Source organism: Buceros rhinoceros, unplaced genomic scaffold (assembly GCF_000710305.1).
Source record: "Buceros rhinoceros silvestris isolate BGI_N320 unplaced genomic scaffold, ASM71030v1 scaffold4647, whole genome shotgun sequence".
Lineage (NCBI taxonomy): Eukaryota > Metazoa > Chordata > Aves > Bucerotiformes > Bucerotidae > Buceros > Buceros rhinoceros.
Window position 1 is genome coordinate 23,706 of NW_010421427.1, and position 18,223 is coordinate 41,928.

At 47.5% G+C, this 18,223-nt stretch overlaps 1 protein-coding gene across 1 annotated transcript in view; it reads right to left on the reverse strand.

Moving 5' to 3' along the window:
- Positions 1–18,223, reverse strand: part of DNAI1 (dynein, axonemal, intermediate chain 1) — a 59,411-nt gene that overhangs the window by 20,294 nt on the left and 20,894 nt on the right. Inside the window, exon 7 of the mRNA XM_010139648.1 lies at positions 8,667–8,852. Coding sequence (XP_010137950.1) covers positions 8,667–8,852 — 186 coding nt within the window. The remainder of the gene's footprint in view (positions 1–8,666; positions 8,853–18,223) is intronic.

Here is an 18,223-nt window from a genome sequence, read left to right on the forward strand (position 1 = left end):
AGGGGCGGTGGAGATCAGATCCATGGTGTCACTTGGCCACTGTGGGTCCCAGGGATATGGGTGTCCTCAACCCATTTTAACATGGAGATGAGCTGCATCTCATCCAAGGAGATGCAGAGGTCAGATTCAGGACCAGGGCTGGGTCTCCCAGGCCCCAGCCACTGTTTCACACCATGTCCTCATGACAAGCCATCGCCTCGCCCTTCAAACGCACCCTGCAGCTCAGGGGCTGAGCTAACAAGATTTCCTCCTCCACACCCCTGCAGCAAAGCCAGTGCTCAAGAATAGCTGCACTCCCGAGAGCTGCTTGGGGCTCTCTGGCAAAAAAGCAGCTCACCCTCAGATGACCTGGAGGATAAGCAGCCACACTGCCTCCATCAGCAGGCAGCCATAATCAGTTATGGCAGAGGGCTGAGCACCCAATAGCCTCTGTCGGAGATGCTGCAGGCTGGCAGACCTGCTCTCAACCCAGCCAGAGAATGGGAGAATGAGAGTCTCCCAAAAAGTCTCCCTTGCTGGCTCTGCCAAAGGCATGCCTTGAAAACAGTCTGTTCCCCTGAGGGTCCCCCTGCCTTTGACCTGGAGCTGCTATTCAGGCAAAGAACTGGTGATTTCTCAGGATCCCTCGATTTTCAGGAGGGGATTTAAGTCTTGTGTGTAGATATTAATCCACAGAAGACAGCTAAAGAAAGAAGCAGAGGAAAGGCGAGTCAAGTGGTCCACGAGGTTGGGCAGTGCCTCTCTTGCCATTACGTTATGCCATGCCTTCTCCTCAGCTGCCACAGCTTTCTGCCAAGGTCCTGGAGAAAGCAGAGGCTCTGGCTCAAAGAGGAATTGTGCAAGCGGAACAGGCATATTGAGGCATTCACAGACCTAACCAAAATGCAGTTCCTTTGAAGACATGAAGCAGGGCTTCTTCTCACACATTAGGTATTTCCCAGGACAGGTATTTTCCTGGGCTCAATGGGCTGCAGAGGAGTAAAGCCCAGGCTGCTGGGACTAGGGGAGCTCTAGGATGGAGGGCACCAAAATGCAGACACAATCTGCTCACAAGGAAGAGTACTGCAAAACACTTCTTGTTGCAACATAACTGCTGGCACGGAGAAATACGAGCCAAGGAGTGAAATAAGGATCCACCAAAACCCATTTTGCTTGGCCAAATTCATATTTGAGTTCTTCTTAAATATCCAGAGGACAGCAAATCCAATGCACACACACCAGATTTATGTCTAGAGGGGGGCATTGAGCTCAGTGACTTGACTATTATTGATCACAAAAACAAATTGCCCTAGCGTCTTTCTCCAGCCCTCTAGTACTGCAAAATGGAGTGGTCTTGCATCACTTTCAAACACGGGCAACCCTTTTTTATTATAGATCTTCAAAAAGAAAACTCGAGAGTCAAAATCAGTCCTCATGGCTTTGTCATGCCCCATGCCCTGACCCCCCATTGCCCCCCTTCCCCTCCCTCCCCCCGACAGTATACAGCAATCCACAGGATAAGAATTGCACTTTAGAAATAATTTATAAGTACTATTGAATTTTCTTAAAATGGGACTTTTTCTTGCTCCAGTTGCCAGTGTTTCCATTTAATGTAATAAACACACTTCATCCTGACCACTAAGAATTTACTTCATCTTAAAATAACTTGTAGATATGCTGATGTTGTCTCTTCACCAACTGCCAAACAGAGCGATCACAGAAAGTGTCACTACACAACAGAAATAAGGTTGGAGACATGTGGCCAGGAATAGTGAAAAGAAGAAAATCCCAGCTCTTTGACCTTGCGGTTTGGTAATGCCATGGTTACACACAACTCTTTTCTCCTTTCTCATAGTCTGATGCAACCCAAAACTTCTTTCTCCAAAAGTGAAGAAGAATTATTCAATAAGAGAAGATTCAAGTCCTTTAGATCTACTGCTGGCTTGTTTGTGTTAGCTGTCCAAACAGTGCTAGTGTCTAAGATTGCCACATCTCTGTCCGGGATCCAGAACTCATTGTACCTGTGTGGTGTCACTCTCGGACAGCTGGATTTGTGCGATAGAGCCACTCTCTTATGCACAGTGAGTATGGTCAGGATCTCCAGATAAATATCCAAAGGCTTCACTTCTGCCCAAGAAGGACTGGAGCCTGCTGGCACATGGACCATCTCCTTTCCCAAGAAACAGCTTTCCAGGACTAAACAGCCTTCTCATGTTATCTCAGTCTATGCTAGACTGGGAGATATCCTGATGTGGGACAGTGGAGGAAGAAAGGATCCTGGAGGGCTATGAAGGTCTTCCTGCTAATGGGTTTCCCAGCACAGTGGCAGGGCAGGAAAGCGTTGTGGGGCAGGAGCAGGCAGAAGGGATGGGGGAGCCTGCGTTTATCAGTGCACATCAGTATTCCCTTCAGTAGATGTTGAACAGTTATGAGTCACAGATCTGCATAACGAAATGGCCACACGTCACAAGCCACGCTGATCTCACCCTGGCAGACTGCACACAAGTGGTATGGCCTCTTGATGTCCTAAGCCTGTGCTAGAACCAGAACTAGCACAAAATCAGAACTAGCTAGAACCCTGCCAGCAGCAGGGACTGTCAGAGCAACCACCTCCAGCTCTTCCTGCTCCGAGGCAGGCTCACAGTGACCTGTCCCTACCCGTGGTTCTTTAACCTACTCGTCTTGAAGCCTCCAGCCCTGGGTTTCCTTCCTGTAGCAAGGAGTCAACACCAGTGCATGTGTCCTTACATGGCCTACACAAGTGACACAGAAAGCTGCGAACAGGCAGAAATAGGGTTTCATAAGTCCCTGGATCCACCCCATGGTGCTCAGCTCATCCGCTAGAGTACAGAGAGCAGCTATTTGCAGCCAGCCTAAATAACAGGGGGGAAACCGAAAGGAATTCAAAAAGCTTTTGCAAATCTCAGAAGAGCCATCATGCTGTATGTCAATTTTTACGAGACCCAAACTTATTTGTGTGCGCCCCCTTATCAGGGGGCCAAGGTGCATCTGGAGGAGGCAGTCCTGATGTAGGCACGGCACAGCAGCACTCGATGCCCAGTTCCTCCAGCACTTGCTTGTGCTGGGTGTTTTTGGGTCACTGCACGATTAGCCAGACCTGAAGAGACACAGGCAGATTGGTACTGCTCGAACAGCACAGAAGTGACTGCAGGAATCTCAAGGAGGGAGGAGCATTTGCATGAAAACAGAGGGACTAGGAATCACTGCTACAAGAGCAAGACTTGAGCTGTTTAGAGAGGAGAGGAAAGGAAAGTGCTTTTCTCTCAGACATAATAATATCACATCAGAGCTGCTGAAAGTTTGGGGGCAAATTGTCCTTCTCTCCACAATAAACCACTCAGCAGTCCGGGAGTGATGTGACCTCAGAGAACGCATCTAATCTACAGCTTTCTTGTGTAAACACAGTCCCACATACAGATGGACTGCACATCCTGGGACAGAAGGAAGCAGTTCAGGTTCATCATCCTGTGCTGGTCAGATCATACCTCACAGCTGCTGAAACATCTCCCACAGCCACAGGAAAATACTAAGAACAGAAACAAACTCCTGGTCCTTAACTCCTTCAAGTTTCTTCCCATCACTTTAGGTGACAGCAACAAAAGGCCACAAAGCAGTGAGGTTCAAAACTAAACATCCCACTGTCTGTTCACATTGTCATAGCTTAGCACCAGCTCTGGACCTGAGCTGCATCCCACCGAGGCTGAGTATAGGGACAAAACCAGGGTCCCTTATTGAGAAAGCACTGAGTGCAGTGGATGCTGCTGGAGAGCATAAGGAGGAAGCAACCTCAAGTTCCAGGAAATAGTGAAGGAGGCAGTGCTGGGGAGGCGGATAGGCTGAGGAAGAGATTTCAGTCACTCTCTTCCTGCCTCCCTAAAACTTTGCACACTTCCACCAATATTCCCCAAATTTCCTTCCCTCCTTTACCTCCTGAAAATCCCAATACCCTCCCATTGCCCATCACAGTCTCCCAAATCCTGACTGATCTCTCCCAAACCTTGATGCAGCTATGGTCAAAGAGCCAAAGCGCTTTAGGCAGCAAAACTTGATGCCCCTTCCTTGTCTGTGTAGCCTTGGCCTGGATCTGGCCAAGGGCAAAATCATCAGAGTTGCAAAGAGGCAGGGTGGCACAGGGAGTGCAGAGGTGACGCTGGCTGGTGTGATAAAGCACAGAGAGAGCAGAGCAGCTGCCTAGCATGCACACATGGATAGAAAGGGTCAGAGTCACCCTACGGCCCTTGCTTGTCCCCACACCACAAGCTCCTCACAAGCAGCCAGCACTGGGCTCACAGCTGTTTGTCAGCAGCTCTTGACCCAGCAGCAATACTGCTGCACCCTGGGATGGGTGAGCAGCTGTGTTGCCCCTTCCCACTCCACTCATGACCAGCAAGACCCTGTCAGCCAGGATTTACTGCCTGAGAAGAAATTAACTCTGTCCTCCCCAAGGGACAGAAAAAGAGGTGACTTGCATATGAAGAAACCAGTAGCAGGAGCAGAGACTGAGACAATCATCCTAGCTAATCCAAGATAAATATCCAAGATAAGCTGGCTACCTCCCTGGCTGACAGCCTGGGTACTGGCCACCTTTCTTTGACCTGCCTCCTTCTCCCACTCTCCTGTGGTCTCCCAACATTTCTAAAACCTCTTCACAGTTCTTTTTACTATCTCCTGCTTACTTTTGGCATTGACAGGGGTTGAGTAAGGCTACTTCAGCATTTTTTTAAAAACAAACCAAACCCCATGAACACTCACATTCTTCTGACTGTGATGACAAAATGCTTTAATTTCTTCCAGTCCTCGAATGAAACCCGCAAGGCTTACTAATTAAACAGCTCTGCCCTAAACTGATTCTTCTTACAGCAAAGCTTCCCCCAGGTAAACTAAGCCACCGAGGTCATTACAAATTAGGAACAACACTTTATTAGCTAAACAATTCCTGCTTGACAACCTCTGCAATATTTAAGAAGCGCTTGAGTCCGAAAATGGCTTGGACAACAGCAGAGACACTTGTTCCTACTGCTGCATCTTAACATACTGCAAGCATTTCTGCCCCACTCCTGAGCTCTAAGCAGAAGGACCTAAAACAGTTTCAACAGGTCTCCTTGCACAAGGCAGTACCTGTTTTCAGACCTGGGTGCTGAGGGAGATGGGTGTTCAACGGGTGCCCAGTGCAGGCCATTGCAAACCCGCCTTCAGCAAGCTCTGCTCTCTGCCTCACGGTTGCTCTTCCCACAAGGTTTGGGTTCAGCCGTTTTTGCCCTCCCTGCCCTCCCTTAGCAGTTGGGTAGTGTGTTCCCAGAAGGCTCATGCAATCTAGAGACAACAGCCTTGCTGCCAGAGGATGTCCCACTCCAAAGATTTCAGCCTGTGGGGCTAGGGAAGGTTCTGGGACTCGAATCACCAGGACAAAGACAAAAGGATGCCTACTGGAGCAGAGGGACCTCTGAATTCACTGTGCACACAGAGGTGCCCTTGACACAAATGCCTGGTAGGTGGCAATGTCCCTGACCACGGCTTCCTCTCAACAACAAAAGCACCTTTCCCCATGTGCCAGTAAATGATTCAGGAGGCCAGAACTCACAGAGATTGTTAGATATTTCTTGAACCTTTTACTGTGTGTCTTGGTGAAAGTAACTTCTGAAAACGCCACCTTAGTATTTTTGAGAAGTTCTCCCCTTGGCATATTTGTTCTGCCAAGTGTTCATAAATGCGGCTGCACTAACACTGCTGACAGTGAAATTTGGAGTATTAAATAACACTTCTTAAAGATCCCAAAGTGTTTTACAAACACGAATTAATTAAGCTGCAGATCAACACTGCAAATTATTTAAAGAGCTCTCGAACCTCCTCTTCTTGCTCAAGGACATGAGAAAAGGAATGAACCAACATCTGATGAGAACCCAGGAGTCCTTACCTTCCCTATTTCCACTTACCCACCACATCAGATTTAACTAAGAGGGAAACCAGAATAAATTGAGAACAGCTGAAATCCCACTGGAATGAAGTTAGCTCAGTCTCTCTCGGTGAATCGTATCTTGGAAGCCCAGCAACAGCCAAGGAATCCACAGAACATGGAGCAGACAGCACTGCATCTATTTTTAGGGAAGAAGGGGTTCAGAATGACATGTGGCTATTAAGAGCTCTCAGAAAAGGGTGATTAATCTGCTAGTCATACCTGTCAAAAGCATCTGTCCTAGCTGTCTGGGAAGCTGGTGGAGAAGCTTCACAAACAAACCTCGGTGTGAAAGAGGGGCAGTGGGGCCTGGATGAGCCCCTGGCTACACTGCCCCTTGCACACCCTGAGTTCTGCCAGACCTCAGCAAAAGGGACCTTCCCATATCCAAAGGAGTTGATGTGAACAAGGCAAGGCAGCTAAGCTTGCACATGCTGAGGCTGGTTTTATAGGTCCCAGCCTCCAGAAACACTGGCCATGTCTTGTCCTCCTGGGTGTCAGGTAGGTTTTCCCACAGGATTCTGTGGGGATCAAGTGCCGGAGAGGAGAGAAGTGAAGTCGTTTTACAGAGGAAAGCTGGCTTCACAGAGTAGAGGTTTAAAGAGCGTGATAACTTGATCTTCAGAGGAGCCAGGATCAATATTATGGAACGACATTAAAATCCCCACAGTGAGATGATACTCTTGCAAATGCAGCTGCAGTCCTTCTGCTGACTAAGGACAGAAAGGCTGGTGTTGGCACAGGAAAGAGATAGACAAGAGGATGCAGTGGATGGCACTGTGTTCTGCCAGGTCTTGATGTTCTTCTGTTAAAGCACTCTCTCACAGCAGCTAAACCTCCTCACCACAGCATCCCAGCAGATGCTACATCAGCCACAAAACATGGCCTCAGCAACACAGCTCACTCGTGGTGCTGAAAGGGTGCTGAGCTGGCTGACCCAGATCTGCCACCTTGTCACCAACCACATGTGATCTGTTTTAAATTCTCAGCTCTTTCAGACAAGAGCTGACTGTAGCCAGGGGACCTGCACAGATCACCAGCCATGCCTGAAGTCCCTCCTTCTTCTCTGCGTGTGCAGGAAACATTTAGATCAGTGTTCAATGTCCCTTCAAACCTAACCAAGCAAGCAAGAGATGGGATTCCTTAACAACATCAGAGTAGCAGAGTCCATTTCCGTCCCATTTATATATTGTCTGGTACCCATTGGTTTAGGTCAGCAAAAGTCATTGTCCACTCCCGGACTCACAGTTTAAACCGCCTTGCCAACAACTTGCAATTTGCCTGTTGAAGAAAGTTGGCAAAAGGAGATGACACCATTCACACCGGCTCTGTAGGGCTGCTGATAGACACCACGAGTGGAAGGGAGACGTCTGAATCGATTCTGAATGAATTCACAGCACAGTATTGCTGGGTGCTGCTCAGCCTACAGCTGGCATGTGCAGAAGAGCAGACATGTTTGTGTGTGTGGCCCTTCTCCACTGCTGAAACCTTCTGCAGCCAGGGTCCATGGCAGTCAGTGCTTGCCCATGTCCAGGAAGGATTCATAAAGCAACCAGGAAACTTGCCCTGAGCCAAACTGACGACAGCCCTGAGAGCTCAGATGGTCTCAGGCTACAGTTTTGATGGCAACAGAAAAGTGTGAAGCATATCAGACATTCCCGTCCACAGCTGCCACTGCCAGCCCCAGACAGCCGGCCGCAGTACTGTGTTTTCTATGCCCTCACAGCACAGGGAAGATTCACATTTCCAGTGGTGTTTGGCTGAAGGAACTTTTTAAAAAATGACTCAGAAGACTCTGGAGTGACACCAAAGTGATTAGTTCCTGGCCAAAGACCCTGCCTAATGCAGTGGGTTAGTAGAGTACATAAAACCTTTGCAAGTATATAAATAAAAGATTATCATCTTGAGAGACTGCTTTCTTGGATCGATTCTAAAAAGCCTGAAACTGAAAAGGCTCCATTAAAGAAGAGTCAACTGGATATGATAATTACAGAGGCTCAGAAAAGACATTGCATTTATAGCCATTCAGCTCATAGCTGCATGAAGCCCAGAAGGAAAGTCTCATAAAAGGTCCATGTGGGAGAGGTCATCATCCTTCATTACTGGACCTCACAGCTGGGTGGGAAAAGGGGCTTCACCAACACACAGAGGTACATGCATCTCTTTCCTTTTACTTGAGACAAGGATCCCAATTCTCCTCACAAATTAAAGACAGTGCTTATTCATTTACAGGCAAGACAACACAGTGGTCAGGGAACAGGCTTTGATGATCCAGGAGTGGAAGAGGACAGGTGGCACAGACTTTGGAGGAGGACTTGGAAAGGAGTTGAGACCACCTTTACTTGGTTTCAAGGAGTTTTGCAAATAAAACCCAGCAAATCCCAGAAAATATGTGAGCTTTGGGAAACAAATGAACCTCTGCAGAGCTTCAGGGCTTGTCTGAACCATGGTGAGAAAGTGTCCTCAGACAGCAGACCCTCTTCCCACTAGTTCCCTCTCCCGTCTAGGAGCAAACTGAGCCTTCTTATTCACAGAGGAACAGAGGCAGGGATCCAACATCCCAGACAAAAGGTTTGAGGTAATCTTAAGCACCTTAATAGAGAGAGCAGCTTTGCCAACAACATTGTACAAAAGGAAAGATGACAGTGACAAGGCATGATGAGACCTGCTCTTCATTCAGTATATCCATTAGGGGATTGAAGGTCACCCTTACCTTGGGCATCCTGCGTAGATTGGGAGAGAGCTTCAAGGACGTAATGTGGCCTCGTTCATCTCCAATTATGACAATAGGGTAGACAGGGTTAAACTGAATATGGGTTATTTTATTTTTCTTCTTGGACACAACTAGCTGGGTGCAGAGAGCTTCATACTTATTAATGCTCAGATCAAACACATGGGCCTGAGAAAATAAAAAGGCAAAGAACAGGGATTAACTAGTCAGGAACACTCCTTGGTGCAGAACAACGGCTGGAGAATTCAGAGAGAAAACGTGCCACAGAAAGGCAGCCTCAAGACACAATTACCATCTGCAGTCAGGACCTTTGTCCTCTTTTAAGTAACCATGTGCAGAAGCTGCCAGCCTCTTTTGAGGGACTGTCTCCCTCCTGCAGGAACTCATGGAGTGAGGACCAGTTCCCTGCTGTACCCTGCAAGCACTTCCCCAGACCCTTGTCAGGCTCCAGCTGATCTGGACTGGAGAAGGCTCAGAGCCAGCTAAACCCACAGGTCTTTAATCTCCCTTCCCAGTGCTGCAAGTAATGAGACAACCAGGTGTTAAATCAGTCTAACACAGATTGATGCATAAAAAGGGAACACTGTCAGAAATACTTATTACCCCTTATTGCAGAGCTTTCCAACATTTCCAGTTTAATAATAACATTAAAGACTCAAACCAGAAATTAATAGGGAAGTGATGAGAACATGGACAGTATGATTAAGGGTGAACCCTGGGATAAAGCCAAGGAAGCACAGGCAAATGCACAGCACGGGACACGCTGGTGCTGGCAGCCCACTCCAGTCCATCTGCCTCAGATGCTATGCATGCGCACATGTCCTTCTCCCACACCATCGAGAGAAATGCCAGGTAAAGACTGGCCAAATGGGAAAGGTGAGGATGGAGGGGGCCAGGCCCAATGTCCTGCTCAGGCTGGATTCCTTCTGGCATGGACCTCAGACCTATGGCACTGACACAGCAGAGAAACAGAACCTGCACGATAATCCACGTGTCATAGTGACACCAGAGGGAACAGTGATAGGTACTCGAGAGAAGATGTTAACATCACGTCCCAATAACTGCAATTAGCTCCCGTCACTGTTACAGCCTGCAAAGGCTAATAGAACATGATGTCCCCTCTTCCTCAGAGCTGAAGCAAGCAGTCTCCAGCACGCTGGACTGCTATCTTGACTCCACTGTGGAGACTGTCAGCCTTGTGTTTCTTTTCTCTTTTCTGGCTTCAGAAAAACTCAGGAAGGGAATATTTAATGCTAACAAGTACAGTGGGAATATGGGAGAAATTAGGACTAAACTACTTGTACATCTCCTGCCAGCTGTGTCTTGTTTACCAGCACTTAGGAGACATATGAGACATATTATTTCAATGCCATGCTCACAATTTGAGTCTAGGAATTATTTGAAATTGGTCAGTGTTACCCTATAAATGCTTATTCCAGAGAGCGTGGCAGGTTCTGTATCAAATCAGTACATGCGCTTTCCCAATCACGCACCAACGAGTTGGCGAATTTTATCTGAATCCATGTATAGCAAAGAGCTGGGCAGTGTGTGAGCACACATCCCAGTCTCCTAAGCCTCAGTGTCTAGCAATCTGTCATGTCCTTGGTCTGGGCAGAAAAACCAAGCAAATGTTTACAGATGCAAAAAACAAGATGAGGAATACTCCCCCCAGACTCAGGTAAAATAAGACTGTTCCAGACAGGGAAGGGCTTGAAAAGTGGACAGGGTTCTCAGATGTATTTTGAAGAAATCCGTGACAGTATAGTTGAAGAAGGGAATCCAAAGCATCAGCTACAGATGAGAATCTGCTATTTGGAGAGTCCTTCCACAGTCAGCAGAAGCATAGGTGGAAAAAAAATTTCATTTTATCTCCTCAAAATATCCGATGCTAATATTGAATTCTGAATCTAGACCTGACACTTGAGGTCCCACAGTTCAGCTAAGGTAATCCCAATTTCCTACCTCTAGACATAAATAAAGGCGTCTGTCCTGGCTTGTACTTTATGTCTGCTGTCTTACTATCTCTGAAAACGAACAAGATCTTTTTCAAGCACATCAGGCCCCCATGACCCACACTCACTGAAGATTTAATTGTTTGTCTTCACAGAATATATTTTCATTAATTTAAGGGCATGATTCAGCCCACCCCCACCCACTCTCCCCACCAACGGTGCAAGCTCAGTGCTTTGTAACATGCCCACTGCTTGAGTAGCATCAATTAATCTAGGAAAAAAAAAAAACCAACATGGAATTAGGGGGCAGGTCTCTTCTGTGACCAGGTCTGCACTGCTGTTCTATAAGGCTGTCAATGTATCTTACCTGCACACCCTGCTCAGCACTGCAGTGGAGAAAGATGGCATGTCTAAAGGCTTGGTGTTGGAGTGCTGAGCAATGCAAATTACTCTGGGTGAGGCTGTTTTTCAAAAATGTCACTGACAGCCCAGACAAGCACAATGGCTGAGACAAGAACTTGAAACCATCAGCAATGTGGAGAAGGTCAAAAGCAAACAAGTTTATGAATGTTGCTACTATAAAGCTGCTCTTTTACGAGCTTCTAAATAAATGGGCTTGTTTTCCTTTACCAAGGAAATCATGGAAAAGAACAAACCATTTCAGTTCTTCAGCTGGAAACATCAGTCTCATATCAGCTGTCAGACAATCCAGATGGAGGGGTGGGCTACAGGTGATAGGAAGGACTTCGAAGGCTGTGATTTAGAAGCTTACAGAGGCTCTCAGGAGAGAGGGAAATGGGGTCAGACCAATACTTTTCTCAGTGCTTTTTGAGTAATGTAAAATGGGTGCAGGGCTTCCCACAACACTTCATGTAGCTTAACAGTGTTGTAAAGCAGCAGAGCTGCACATGATCGGCACCATCTGCAGATCTGCCTGGAGCTTAGTGTGAGGTTTTCTGCCCAAAGAATGGGAGACTGAAAAGCTGCAGCTCTCCCTTGAGTTGTCCTGCTGACTCAGGTCCTGAGATTAACAATTATGGAGTAGGATCCAGTCGGATCTCCCATGCCAGGGACTCACCAACAGCACTCTATTTCACTGCCCCAGTGTCCCCTATCCTTCCACACTACATACCACTGTTTACGTGCAAAGACAGCCATTCAGGTCTTGCAAGATGACCCCTCTTTGAGTATTTGACCCAGAGAACTGTAATCACAGCCCACAGAAGTGCCACCCCCAGCTCCATGTGTGACTCAAGTATCAGACTCATAGGGAGCCAGGATGACCAGATCCAGAGCCACATCAAAATCCTCTCATAGAGAGCAGATGCCTCCACAGGTCACCCTTCTTCCCAGGGCAAGTGCTCACCCAGCACCACCCAGATGAGAGCCACCAACCAGACACTGTGAGACAGGTGATGCAAATGGGCATTTTTGATGAGGGCTGATATTTGCACAACTTGCCACATGTGGCGGACAAGCTTATCTACATATTCACTGACATGCAATGTGCCACGCCATTCTGGGCTGCTACAGCTCACAGGGCAGGCTTGCCTCCATCAGTCCAGTCCCAATGCCTCACTCAGTACCATAGCATCACCCAGACTTTTACCTCCAGCAAGACAGCAAGGCAGTGAAGCTTGTCAGAATGTGACCCTTCACAGTCAATGAATCCATGGGAAACACAGTAACTTGCTCAGGGTCCCTAAAGCAGAAAGTGTAGCTTTGATGGGAAGACAGCATGTAGCCACACAGCAGCATGGTGCCCTATGCTGAGACACCAGCTTGAGATTTAATGGTACCGAGAACTGTGTAGGAGCAAAAAACCGCGTGAAAGCAGAATCCTTGTCAGAGCTTACAAACCAGTGAGGGTCCTCCCATGAACAGCCCCCTCCTTCCTGACAGCTCTGCATGCCACTTCTTCTCATGCTGCCTAGGCCCTCCCTGCAGGTGCTGAGATCCAAAGCCACCACACTCATCCAGGAGGAACTTAGAAATTACAGAATGGAGGTTTCAAACCTCTGATTTTTATCCCTCAAAAAGTGTTTCAGCTATGGAGCTCATCCCCAGAGAGAGAGCTGGAGCCTCCTGATGAGTCTCTTTTATCAGATACCTTCTGCAGATCTTATAGAAGTAAATTAGGGACCTGCAGGGTCTAGATCCCTGCTGCTTGCACACAAAGGCAGACACCTTCATTCTTTCTGTTAATAAGCATTCAGATAATGAGAAAGGGCATTTCAGTTCTTCTGTTACAGAGACCTTAGGAACAATATGTGGTGACTTCCTTAGAGGAACATAAATCAGACTCCAAGAACAAGAAACCTGGGGAGAGGCACAGAGAGGGAGGTAAAAGAAAATGTCTGAAATAGGAAAGTGCAAGAACTCTCCTCTGCTTCCTCCATCTTAGCTGCAGATCCCCAGGGAGGATAAAGCATGGGCAGTAACCAATGACTTCAACAGCTATTTTGTGTATGGTCCCTGTAAACCTGCACACCCACTCCAAGGAAGTGCAGGGGGACCTGTATCACCCGCCAAATGAAGCCCAAGCTGTTGAGCTAAGCAGTTCCTTGCAGCACGGGGATTTATGAACTGGCATCAACAACCATCAAAAGAAACCTAGACTCACAATCCCAAAGTTCTGGATAGTCTGATGGTAGATATGCCAGGCAGATGCTCAGAGCAAACTTCTCCTTGATGGAAGGACAATAACTCAGTGATATCAGTAGCCCCTGAAAAGGAGCACTGAACCAAAGCAGATGCCCAGTTATCTCTGGGATGGGATCAAGGGAATCCTGCAGTTTCTGTCTGATGCTTTTTATTCAATAAGAACATTTTAAAATTACTGTCAAGGTAACAACAGAACCTCCATGCTTGATGCACAAGCAATAATGGATCTAACTCTGCTGTGTTACAGTTATAGAAAATATTTGACATAAATTAGCTGCTTTGATGCCTGACTCTCAAACAGCTAGAGAAGAAGCCAAGCTTAGTTGCATCAACAGCTCCTCTGTCTACGAATCACACAAACGTATTCCACCTCCCCAAATCCAGCTGTTCCCCACTGAGGCTCCCCACGGCTGCTCTCTAAGCACAGCACAGTGCACAACCATAACTATTACCAGCATCAAAACACATTCAGAGTTTTGAACACCTCACCGCATACTCTGCAAACTGCACTTACAGCCTGAAAGTCATCCCAGGCTCTCATCTGCTCAGCAGCTCTGAGGTGACTCAGACCACTCCATCCTTATACTCTGCTGTCACCCCCTGCCCTGAAGCACAGTGGCCTGGCAAGCCCAGGGAGGGAAATGCCCAGGGATCTGGGCAAGAGCTGGACTTTCCAAACACCACCACCTAAAAGCCACCGACCTCTCTACTAGCTGAACAAACCAGATGACTTGTGGTCCATGAAGAAGGTAGCTGAAAAGCTACTTTGACCTACACTGCCTTTGTTGTATGCCTCGAACACACACTGGGTCTGCAGTGACTGCAGCCTTTGTTGTACTTTTCTTCCAGGCTTACAAGCCTTCATTCCCCAGCAGTGGTCTGGGCAACGCTGGCATGTACAAAACAGCCTGACAGCAACCAGAACCAAGGCTGGGGGTAAATAAATATGTATGTAGGAACAAGGCAAATGTACCTGGTAACTTGGCAACAAAGAATAAAATCAGTGCAAGAGCAAAAGGTGAGGCATAATTTAATATCATGCTGCCCTTTACCAGCTGACATCTCTTCCACTGCTTGGCTTTCACAGTCCTTGTGATGGATTTACCTCATTTTCTTGACTGAATCATGATACCTCATCCACTTGCAAACTCCACAGATGATTTGTTTCAAACTATCAGGTAATATATTTAACAAGTGGGCAGGCCACATCCAGACCCTGTCTAACACCAAGACATCTGCTGGAGCATCCTAAAGGCACTGGGCAAGAAGGGCAGTTCCAGCTTGCATCAAAGCCAAGCTGTGATGAGGTGGAGGCCTTACTTTGCACGATTTCTGTACTCCCACTGCAACTAGAACAGCCTCCAATTAATTTTCTCTAGGAGGACATGTTCGAATTATAAATAAGGATTGTAAGACAGTCCTTGCTTCCTCTGACACCTGGGGCAGTCAGGGGGTTGTCAGGAGGAAAACAGACACAACTCAGAAAACACTCATTGCCTCCTTGCTTCTGCAGTGACGACATTTGATGTCACTGCAGTTGGTTCTCGACTGCCCCGATGCCAGCACCGGACAGACCCTAAAATTCATGGGCTTCCTCAGCACTTTTATGTCACTGGCAAAAGGACAGACCCCAGCTTTGTTACAGGTGTGTTCAAAGGTAGCTTTGAGCTCAGGAGAATGGCCAGGCACCTGTGAAAGCTGCTTTTTTGTGCTGACCTGGGAAAGCTTTGCTAGAGGGGAGGTGGCTGCAAAGCCCAAGGTACAGGCGAGGGCTAAGCACATCTCTCTGCCCTGCAGCGTCCCAGCCCCCTGCTCCAGGGCATGTGACACAGCGGGGAGGAGAATGTCTGTGTCACCTGGCTTAACTGTAGGAGCTGCTTCACTGTAGGGTTGTATCTCCCAGCTTTTCCTCTTTCGGTAAGAACTGGGTCGCTCCCAGTTTGACATGGTAGGAAAACAGCACCAGCCTCAGCTGATTTGACTCAGCTCCCACGAGTCAGTAAGAAATCAAAGCCTCGGCAAGCAGAAGAGCTGCCATTCATTCGGGCAGGCTGAGGACCATTTGATCTCTTCTGGAAACCCTGTTACATTGTTTTACAAGAAAGAGCTTGTTTATCTGAGCTAACTTCCTTATCAGTCACCACTTCTGCCAGCTTGGCTCTGCTCCGAAGGTCTCAGTGATTAGGAGAAACTCCTTCATGTCTCAGTCCTGCACACTTCTAAATGCTAAAAATTTCTAAATTCTAAGTGCTAAATAGCTGTTACATCCTACCCCTGAGCTAGTCGCATTTAATTTTGGACTAATATGACCCTCTTCTATTGCCCATAACAGTTAGGTTTTTTCCTTTTTAACATAGCATATATATTTAATAGCATGCTTTGGAACAAATCCTTCTGCTCTTCACTTTTTTACTAAATTTTATTTTGCTTTCCAAATCACTCCTAAAAGGTGAAACTCAAAGAGACAAATTAATCAGAGCTAAACTTATGCAACAGCTAGGCTGAATATAGCAACCGGTACTGCTGCGCTATGCTGCAATCCCTTCTGCAACAGCTGAGACGACTCTTGCTCAGTGACCAGCATCTAAAGTCCACACTGAACCCTGGTTGTACCCATGGGGAGACTCTCCCCTGGATCTCCCAGGGCTGAACTCAGCAGCACAGCATTAGTGAGAGCAATTACAGTCCTGTTGCTTCCCCAGTTAGTGCTCATTTCATATTGTGCGCTTAGTTTGTGTCTTTACTGAATTTCATCTCACTGATTGCAAATTGCTGTTGAGATTGTTGAGCTCATTTTCAATTTCAGTTCTGGCACCAAAGCACTTTTAAGCCCTGTCTGCATAGTGACGCCCACAATTACTAGTGGGTTTCAGTGCCAGCCCCAGTTCCCAAATCATCCCTAGCCACACTGAACACCCTGCTAAGGATGACTTCCACCGTGCCACAACCACCTTCTCAGCTTCCTTGTAGTTTGCTAGTGCCAACAGTGTTCCCAAAGTCAACCTGTAAGCACGTATTACATCTCCTTCCTCTGATCTACCAGGCTTTTACTCTCAAGAACAGTATTAGATCAGTTTTGTGTGACATGACCTCACTAAAGACTTTTTAGACTGGCAGTTCCTTGATCTACCAGTGATTGCAAATAGACCATTCAATGATTTGCCCCAGGATCTTTCTGGATGGTGTATTTAGGCAGGCTAATCTCTCCTGCACTGTCATGCTCCTGAATACTGCGCAAAGAGTTCTTCCTCCACTCCTCTGACACCTCCCTACTCTACTATCCCATCCCATCCCTTCACCTGGTGAAGAACATGGAGACTGTTTCAACCAGTCCCTTATGTGGCCTGGGGCAAATCTCCCAAGGCTGTGCTACGTGAATACATCCCAGTCGTGCCAGAGGCCCTGCGCTCTCTCCACTGTGACCCACAGTCCTGCCCCTGATGTTAGGCTGAAACTATGTCCTCACAGACTGGACTAAGCTCCATCTCTTCACACATTGCCAGGGTCCTGGCTATGCCTCACCACGGAGAGTCAGCACTGGTGGCTGGGACGTGGGCAAAGGAAGGCAGGTGCACAAGCAAGGGCAGCACTGAGCCTGAAGGGAGAAGGAGTCACTGCTCTCTGCCACCTGCAGCCCCATAGCAGGCCAGCAAAGCTCTTCACAGGGCAGATATCAACTGTCACCATTTGATTTCAGGTCATTATAAAATGCCAAGCAATAAACACCAAGTCCAGGAGCTGTTGTTTCTGTACAGCAGAATGGGACAGACAGTGGAGGCTCTCAGTGGCCCTAACGTGAACTGAAACCAAAGTGAGGGGCTGTTCTTGGCACCAGCCAATACACAGCTGCTCCTGATGAGATCTGTGCCCCCAGTAGGATTTTGTGTAGAGTCTAACAGGTGAATGAAGGAAATCTTTGGAGACGCTGCCCAGGTTATTTTTATGATATATGTCCATGCAAGCAGAAAAAACAAACTTGGTTCCTGTATGGCTGAATGAACTGGTTAATTTCAGCAGGTGGGATTTGTCAAAATGCTGTGTTTCATAACCTGAGAGAGCAATAGCTCTAATAATGCAAAACGGGCCTGCGAGCATCTGTGTAAGAAACAATTCCTGCAAAGTCACTGACAAAAGTTGTTTTAATTTATGAGTTTGAGTTTGCACTGAACAAAGTCACCTCACCTGCAACTCAGTAGCTAAGGGATGAGAGTGAGCAGTAGTGTCCTGAGGTGTCTGATGCCCATCTTGAGGTTTGGAACCCACCAGAGCTCCCTTTGATGAGATGGGGGCTGCAGCGGGTTAGACGTGAGTGCACAGACCTCACAGGACAAACCAAAGACTTCTGAACAGGCTTTGTTCCCCAAAAGCAGCTGCTAGGGAAGAGAAATGCCAGTGCACAGAGAGCCTGGTGGCTTAGGGAAGAGAAGGGAGGACAGCTGACTGGCACAAAGTGGAGGCAAATTTAGTTCCAGGGAGTCTGCCCATCTACCTCACCGAGCTTTGAGATGCCAGCAGCCCTGGTTTTAAAGCAGGCATAAGTCTGCCCATCAGTCCACATCAATCTCAAAGAATATGAAAGCCCTCTAGGTTTTGTGGCAGAAAAAAATGAATGGTTTTACCGGAAAACAACCACTTGTGTTGTGAATGCAATTTCAAAGCCATTTTAAGAAAGCCCCTGCCCACTTCAGCCTACTCAAAGGTCCTGCTAGGTGATGACAAAGGGACCTGCACTAATTTAGTGTTTTCTCACCCCAGCAACTGCCCCAGCCATGGTGCAGAGTGCCAGGAAACACCTTGTCCCAGCCCAGCAGAGCTAGCAGTGGCCCCCATAAGGCATGGACAAACCCCAGAAGCTACTGCAGATGCAGCAGGGACATCTGCAGCTGTGAGGGGTTCACAGTCCTGACTCCTGGGCAAAGAGCG